The following is a 9,462-nucleotide window of genomic DNA, read 5'->3' as shown; positions in this document are numbered from 1 at the left end:
ATTAATTGGTCTTGAAGTTAATCAACTCAATGACAATTTTATAATTTTCTAGTTCCTTGTTAGTTCTTCAATAAATTACTTACTGTTAAAAAAAGATGGTTCAAGATTATGTAATTGAATTAACAAATTTTTACCACACAAATATAGTAGCCAAAAAAGCAGCTAACGTGTAAAAAATCTGATCTTGTATATTGATCTAATTGTCCTAAATAATATACACAATACACAAACATGCTAATACGTAGTATCACGTATATAATCAACTTCCACAATATAATAAGGTAAACTTTGAAAATCGCCCGATGAAAAATTTATGCACTATATCAATAACCGAGTCTAACCAAGCCAGATGTGTCATAAGAGAGCTGCCGTTTCTATTGATTCCTACGGATTTGATGATCTTAAATGTAATTTAAATCCAACATTGGAAATGCAGATCACATTTTGACTGATTAAATTCACACATCCATAATCTAGTAAGCTTAAATTAGATAAATCTGATCTGATCGATTTCAAAGAGTGATAACACCACATGAAACACGAGTAGGGTAATACACGATTTTTTTTTTAATAGAACTAGTTAGTTGTTACTCATTGATTGGTGACTTATTATACATGTCTCGCGTAAAGAAAAGAAAGAAGCCACCGAATATTATTGGAAATGAATGCGACACAAACCCGCTGTCAGCATTTGTTCTCAATCCATCAAAACCAGGAAAAATAGATTCTTACAGGTATCATTGACTATGAAACAAATGTATTAAGACAACTAACTAAACTCTTAAAATGTTTATGAAAAGATATCGGATTGAAGTAACGTAATGACTACCTTCTGCAGTTGTCCATAACCAAATATCCAGTAATGACTACCTTCTGCAGTTGTCCATAACCAGATATCCAGGAATATGCTCAATAACCCCTGCATCCAACAAGTACAACATGTAAGATATAAAAAATACCAAAATTTGAACAAAATGAGCAACTGCCTGTGATCCAAGAAAAACCTCATTGTTATCAACCTTAAAAAGTCTTTAAATGTTGAAAAATATAACCCAAATCAACCAGTTCTTAAGCAATATGAGTTGAGATCACCACATCTAAATTGTTGAAATTTTCATAGGACAGATGGAGATGGAATACTAATCATCAAATAGATGGCTTTGCTTCTCATTTGGCAGAATTTGGTCTATCATCTATGCACTAGACAGTAATACAGAAGGTACAAATACCGGTTCAAGAAGCTTTTAAATAAGATGATGACTTCTTTACACTACTACAGCATTTGAGAAAAAAGGAACCCAAACAATGGCGACTGCATATTGCTTTATTATCACAAAAGTTCAATTAATCTGATCATTAATAGAAGTATCAAAACTCAACAGCAGCAGAGTAAGACTGAATATTACTAAACAATAAGTGCTTTGCTAGAAAGAACATATACATATAAGGATTATGTCTTATTTATATCAAGGAAAAAAACTTGCATTCATGAATTAAAGATTATTGAGGTACGTAAGTGTAAGAAACCTGCCAGTAAATACAATTGGACAATTGATTAAATACTTGATGGAAAAACTGCAAAATTTGTGCAATATTTAGTCATGGTCTATTGACAGGTTATAGGTGTTTAATCATATACTATTATCTCTGTCTTCATGCTGACACGAAAAATATGGCACACAATAAAATGTCCCTTTCCACACTATCAAGCATGAAACAATCACGCATCACCTGAATCTAATACCCAAAATTTGCTAAGTTTCTACATATTTCTTTGTTAAGATCATTCATTTTAATCACTATCACGTTTCTGATATCAAACTTCTAACCAACTTTCCTCGGTATAAGCAGGTTTGATAAGTCACAGTATTTGAAAAAAAAAAAAAAAAAAAAAAAACCTGATTTTCAAATTCACACAATACTTGTTTGCTTATGCTTATTTTTATCTAATAAGCTAACCTGCAAGTGTTAGGACAAACCCATTATATGAAGCTTATTTGCTTATTTGTGAGGCGATCAAATTAAGCTCAAAAATCCTACTTATAAGCAATAAGCTACTCAAATAACCCTACACACCCCCAAGTATGGCCTAAAACCTAGAAATGGAAATACATACCATCCTACAGCAATACGTATAGTCAAACATAGCTCACTAATTTACCAACTAATAACACTACAAATCGTAAAATTGCGTAAATGTAAATCGATTAGAACTGAATCACTATACCTGACTTTTTTAACGAGAATCGATTTGAGCTTACGAGCTAGGTCTTGTGATTTAAGCCTTCGCTGTAGATTCTTACGAGCAAGAACTCGTTTCTCTGAATTTTTGATGTGATACAGCTGTTCGTTCTTAATCATACGTTCAATACCACTAGATTGCATAATCCGTTGCATATAGGTTAGTCCTCTTTCTAAATTGTTGTTCAATATTTTCACGCGTATACCACGCCACTGGTGCAAATCTGAGCTCCGGTAATTTAATCCGACGTTTGGGCGTGCAAAGATTGACGTGAAGCTTCTGGAAATGGAGTTCATTTTGTGAGTTAGGGTTTGAACAATTTTTGGGAATTTGCAGTCAGATCGTCTAAAACAAACGGGTCACGGTTTTTCCCAAAAAAAAAAAAAAAAAAAAAAAACAAACGGGTAAGAGATCCGGTTAAAACTTGGGCCGATCGTTGTAAAAGAGCAATGGTGCTAGATATAGTAATGGGCCTAGTTTTTATATTGTACGGAGTACTATATTAATGGGCCTATATATACATGATAACCATAGTTTTTTAAGAGAAATTTACGCATAGAAACAATGTCAAACCCCCTTTTTATATGGTCGGAGACGAACAAAATTCTCAGCGGTCCGGCGGTATCCACTTATAAATCGACACGTGTATCCCCTTATCGTTGGTCCCACAAATTCTCTGAAACTCTACCGCCTTGAAACGGGGAAAAAAGTGTTAATTGGGCTGGCGGTATCGGAGGTAGAGTTTAAATTCTATTATTGTAAAGTGTGATATTGTTGTTGTTAGTTACTACGGTGATTTACAATGAATAAACTATATTATGACATAATTTATAAATGAATAGATATAAAATAATAGTACAATAATTTCTAATACTAATAACAGCCAAACATAGGGTTGTCGTTCAGTTTTAAAAATTGTTGTGTTTTTTGTAGTTTTATGGTGTGGTGATAGGCTGGGTAGCTTTTCATTGGTTACTTAGAGCACTAGTAACGACAATGTCATTGTACCCGTCATTGCATCCGTGGTTGCATCACCCCAATACTAGCAACCCGTGGTTGCTTAGTGGTTGGTTCACCGTCCCTCATTTTGTCGTTGGATGACAATTTCAATCACGGAAGAAGTGTATTAATTTGTTGTACATTTAGCTTTATTACTTGTACCCGTAAATAATTAATTAATTTAGTGGGTGTGAGGAAGTGTGTGATGGGTACGTCATGTTGTTAACATTTAGTGGTTGGTTAGTGATGGAAAGAAGGTGTTGATGTGGCGCTAATGTGGCAGTCAGTGATCTCATAACGGACCGTCATGGTTAAGAGTGGTCTTAGGCTTGGAGTTAGCTTACGGATTACTGTTCCTATTGGGGGTATTTTGGTAATCTTCATTTGATTCAGTGGGATTATCTGTCATTTGTATCTTAATCCTTTCTCTCTTCTATGTTACCAAATATTAAACATTCCAAATTCTCTAATGACAATAATTTTGATCGTAGCGGTATCCAGAGTTCGTAACTTTGTCGTCGTCTAATCTATGTGTACATGGCCTTTTAGGTCACCGATTAAAGCTTTAGGTTGTCGTCGTAGTCGTAAGTTGTTGCCGTACAATTGATGTGTACGTGGGCTTTTAGGTTACCGATTAAAGCTCTAAGTTTGCGGCAATTAATCGTCTTTCAAGAACATCAGGTATTTTTCCTTCCATTGATTTGGTCATCCAGAGATTAGTTAACAATTTTATGTTATTTGATAAGTTTTCAATTGAATATGATTTTTTTCAAATGGACAAACTCTTGGTGCGATTTTATTTGTTTTTAACTTTGCTATATAATTTTTTTTACAGTTTGTAATATGTTTTCGTTTTTGTTATAAGCTATTCTGTAGTTTGTATGTTATCATCGTCGGTGCGTTTGACGGGATTCTTCGCCGATTGGATTGTTGTTGCATTGTTATATTTGTGAGTGGTTGTGGTTTGTATTTTCGGATTAATGTATTTGTTGATTGTCACATTTGCCAATTTATGTTATTTAAAATTTTATATAGTTGATGACAATTGTTGAGTGATACCGCGGAGTTCATGTTAGACAAAAAATACGATATTAGAAGAGACAATCAACGACAGTAAAAACAACCACCACAGAAAACAACAACCCAATAAATACAAAATATGGGTACGTATTTAAATTTTAAATGCATCAACTATGTGCCTTAAACTTGTAAAGGTATTGCCTTTATCATGGTTATCGATTTTCGTCCCTGTACTTTATTCTATTAGTTTCTGATTTGTTTTGCATTTGCTTTCATGATATCGTTGTTGCTGCCAGGAAATACACCGCCAACAAAACAACTAACTGAAGCAAAAGAATGACCAAAGCACACACAAAATCCACCATGAAAGGAATCCCATTTAAAGAACCGGATAAACAAATAATACTCTTTCATCTTGGATCATACGTAATATATATATATATATATATATATATATATATATATATATATATATATATATATATATATATATATATATATATATATATATATATATATATATATATATAGTGGTAGGATCAAGAGGGAAGTAACCATTCGGGGGGAAACGGGGGGGGAAGCAAAAACTTTTTTTTTTCGTTTTTTGAAAAAACTTTGTTCACGAACATTATAGATGAGATGAAAATATGAATATTTAGTAGAGACACTTTGTGATAAATGTTTTTATTTTGGCGGGAAAATGCTCGAAGAAGTAATATATAACAATTATCGTGTTTTTCGAGCGTATTTTGAGGTTTTAGCTATTGGGGTTTAGATATTAGGGTTTACATATTAGGGTTTATAGGGTTTAGATATTAGGGTTTAAATATTAGGGTTTAGAAATTTAGGGTTTAGGGTTTAGATTTAGGGTTTAGATTTAGGATTTAGATTGAGTTTTTAACACGAACGGTTTAGAGTTTAGGGTTTAGGGTTTAGGGTTTGGTGTTTTGGGTTTATGGAATAAACCCAAAACACCAAACCCTAAACCCTAAACCCTAAACTCTAAATCGGGCTAAATTTTACTTCACAAAACATGGAAAAAAAAAACGTTCATATTCTTCACGAACAATATTATCTTGAATGTTAGTTTTGTCGATCGTTTTCCCGCCTAAATAATAACATTCGTCACGAAGTGTCTCTTCTAAATGTTCATATTTTTGTGTGATCTTGATGCCGAAAAAAAAAATTCAAAAAAAACGAAAAAAAATAATATTTTGCTTCACCCGCTTCCCCCCGATTGGTTACTTCCCCATTGATCCTGCCCCTATATATAACACAAATGGTTTTATAGAAGACAAAAACCATAAAGTGCAAAAAAGAAAAATGATTAACAGCGGTAAAACAAGCTGCATCAACATCGTTTTGTTTGATCTTTACGTTATATACCAAGATAGCAACCAAATATGTTATCTTTTATTATGTGATACTGTTGTAGTTAAAAACAATAACACTCTTTTGTAAAACCATCAGAAGCAGCCACTCTCAACATATGTACATATAATATTATCAAAGTCAAATAGAAAAAAGTTGGGCAACGCGCAGCAACGCGCGCCCCGGACCTCTTTCTAGTTTATTATGTACATAGGAAATATGAACAGTGATTTCTGTTGTTAATTAGCTTGGTGGTATAGTTAGCTTAGAATGAGATAATTGTTGTTAGTTTAGATGGTATTCTTGCCATAAAATGTAGCTTAAAGTGACTAACAAGAGCAGTCAATTAGAAAAGTAAAACTAAATGGTTAATCATTTCTAGAAGAAAGAGATCACAATTTTTTAAACTCTATCGCCGACCCAATTAACGCACTCCGGCGCTATCGCCTGTACTTTTTATTTTTTTCCCCGTTCATTTCAGGGCGATAGAGTTTCAGAAACTTGTGGGATTAATAGTGGATACACGTGTCAATTTGTAAGTGGATACGCTGGACCGCCGAAAATTTTGTCCGTTGCCGACGGTCCGCATGTCTAGAAATGAAAAGGGGGTCTGACATGGTCTCTTTGTGTAAATTTCTTTTTTATTGTATTTTTTAATCTTACTTATTTTACGTTAATCAATCACACCTTTATATTTATCTGCTATTTCGAGTTATTTAATTCTAGAGTGATTGTTTTGTTATTCAAAAAATAATTGTTAGACTGTATGCTTGCATAACTTATTACATAAATGGGGATCGAGAGTAGAGCTAGAATTTTAAAGAGTTGGTGTCACAAAATAATATGAAATGAGTCACAAAAAGTTGATAGACGAATCATGATCAAGTCTAAACATAAAAAAAATCAAATTACATTTTAACACAATTGACTCATACAACACTTTTTTTTTTATACGTAAGAAATTTATAGATAAATTACCATAAATGAACTTCAAAATTCAAAACTTAAATTTTGGCGATAATAGAAAATATGTTTGCCGTTAGTCTCTTACATTTACATTTACATACTATCTAAAAGACAAAACACTATTTCACTATTCATCAATAGTAACCAATGGTATTTCCATAATTTCACCTTTTTTTGTCTTCAACGATAAAAGAAGCAACTTTCGTAAAAGAACCAACCCTTCAATGTTACCAAAAGATGTCGAAAAAAATTCTTTTTTATAAAAAAATCAACTACCTTTTTTTTTTCTTCCCCCTCAACGATAAAAGAGGCAACTTTCATAAAAGGAACAACCCTTCAATGCTACCAAAAGATGTCGAAAAACATTCCTTTTTACAATATAGATCAACTAACTTAAAAATAAAAAGGAACGCTAAAAGAAGCAACTTTCGCAAAAGGAACAACCCTTCAATGTTAAATGTCGAAAAAAATTCTTTTTTACAAAAAAAGATCAAGACTTTTTTTTACTCGAATTCAAAACAGAGCCCCCGACGCGAAGCAAGGGCTCCAAAACTAGTTAACTCTTATGCATAGTTGCATATTGCATGTATAAAGGCTTGGCGTCTGCAACCCTCGCGTCACCCACTTTGCACCATGATGCACAAATATATAATGGTTGTATGTTATTTCATTTGCGCACTTCGCTGACAATACACCATTAATACATCATGCTTCATTACAAAAAAAAAAAAAAATACTGACTCGTACAACACTTTTTTTAATTGATACGTAAGAAATTTATAGATAAATTACCATAAATGAACTTCAAAATTCAAAACTTAAATTTTGGCGATGATAGAAAATATGTTTGCTGTTAGTCTCTTACATTAACTCTTATGCATAGTTGCATATTGCATGTATAAAGGCTTGGCGACAACAACCTTCGTGTCACCCACTTTGCACCATGATGCACAAATATATAATGGTTGTATGTAAGTATGTTATCTCATTTGCGCACTTCGCTGACAATACACCATTAATACATCATGCTTCATTACACATATTTCATTACACATATTGCGCATAGTTGTGCTGTGCGGACATTTAATGATCGAATAAACTGATATTCAATCTCTAATTGATCAAATTTTGCTTTTTATTTTTTCTAATTCTATAGGTGGAGTCAGTTATAGAAACAATACAACTGTTACTGAAACTAGGGTTTTACGTATTAATATAACCCCTTGGACTCCATAAATCATACCTTACGTTCTTTTAAGTCGATACCTTACATATTGATTTTCGCTTATAGCTAACATGCAACTTTTCTCCATAGTCGTCAAATTGATTTGCGGTTAGTCTTTAACCACCCTCACGCAATTTTTAGTGTTTCATTATGGAAATCAATCGAAGAGTTAAGTCTCCGATCCCCTCTCGTATCAACACTTTTGCACTTAGGTAAATAGTCCGTATGTTTTTTGATAATAATGATAGACCAACCCATTGATTTTATGTTATTGTGGCAATAGTTGTATTATCGTAAATACTAGTGAAATGACCCGTGAAACTACGGGTTTGTTTAAGCGAAACAGTATATGATATATTGTAGATATTAAGTAAGCATAATAATAACTTAGTTACGAGACATTAATGTAAAAAGGTTGAACATAACTTACAATGATTAAAAATAGCGTAGCGTTACACGGACAGAATTCCGACTTACACCCTTACAACATTCGCTAACATACCCTTATTATTAGAAATTAAAATTAAAATTATAATATAAATATATATACATATACGTTGATGAATGAAGAGAAAAAGATGTGTTTGATGTTCACCAAAAACGCGATTTTTATAGGCATGTGGGCTGGAAAAGTTAGCCATGCGATCGTATGGGATTTCTTCCTCCAGGCCATGCGATCGCATGGCCGTCGGTGACAGCTCAAAGTTCCTTGTTTTCTTGTTTGTCGACGTTTTAATTAAATAAATATAATATATATAAATAATTATAAGAATTATTTAGATATTATATTATATTTATGTGCATAGTTGACTTGTAATTTTTAGTCCGTTGCGTCGAGCGTTGAGAGTTGACTCTGGTCCCGGTTCCGGATTTTCGAACGTCCTTGCGTATAATTTAATATCTTGTACTTTGCGTTTCGCTTCTTGTACTCTTGTAATTTTGAGACGTTTCTCATCAATAATTGGAACCTCTTTGATTGTACTTTGTACTTTTGAGCTTTTTGGTCGTTTGCGTCTTCAATTCGTCGAATCTGTCTTTTGTCTTCACCTTTTATTATTTAAATGAATATCATTTGTAAATAGAACAATTGCAACTAAAAGCTTGTCTTTCTTGAGGGATAATGCTATGAAATATATGTTCGTTTTTAGCATTATCAAAGATCGAGAAAAATAGTTGTAAATGTTTATACATATTGAGAAAAATAGTTGTGATAATATATGGTGGAGATGCTCCGAGATATATATTTATAAAACAATAATACCGTATTAGAAATTAAATGATATTTTATTAATTATTTTTGCCTTTCAAATCGACATTCATATATTATCGGCATTTATTTATTTTTATTTTTATTTTGTATCTTTTTTAATTAGAATTAATATTAATATAAAATAAAAACATCATCATTATAAAAATTAAAGTGTAATTAGTGAAATGATAATATAATCATTTTAGAGCTTTATATTTATTTTTATTTTGTATCTTTTTTAATTAGAATTAATATTAATATTAATATAAAATAATGACATCAACAGTATGAAAATTAAAGGGTAGTTAGTGAAATGATGACATTATCATTTTAAAGTTTTATATATCTGAAACAGAAAATTACGGAGTAATAATTTATTTAAGTTATTAA

General features: G+C 32.1%; 1 protein-coding gene across 1 annotated transcript; it reads right to left on the bottom strand.

Moving 5' to 3' along the window:
- Positions 1-577: 577 nt before the first annotated feature.
- Positions 578-2,595, bottom strand: LOC139844638 (uncharacterized). Its single transcript, XM_071834870.1, has 2 exons — positions 2,228-2,595; positions 578-919 (listed from the first exon to the last, which is right to left on the bottom strand). The coding sequence occupies exons 1-2, from the start codon at positions 2,536-2,538 to the stop codon at positions 910-912; spliced, it is 321 nt and encodes a 106-aa protein (XP_071690971.1). The 5' UTR covers positions 2,539-2,595; the 3' UTR covers positions 578-909.
- Positions 2,596-9,462: the final 6,867 nt, after the last annotated feature.

Source organism: Rutidosis leptorrhynchoides, chromosome 4, assembly GCF_046630445.1.
Source record: "Rutidosis leptorrhynchoides isolate AG116_Rl617_1_P2 chromosome 4, CSIRO_AGI_Rlap_v1, whole genome shotgun sequence".
NCBI lineage: Eukaryota > Viridiplantae > Streptophyta > Magnoliopsida > Asterales > Asteraceae > Rutidosis > Rutidosis leptorrhynchoides.
Note: the sequence above shows the minus strand (reverse complement) of the source record. Positions and strands in the feature narration are given on the sequence as shown.

What these genes read in the sequence shown, in the direction of transcription:
- LOC139844638 (XM_071834870.1), bottom strand. Translation starts at nt 2,538, where the DNA reads ATGAACTCCATTTCCAGAAGCTTCACGTCAATCTTTGCACGCCCAAAC.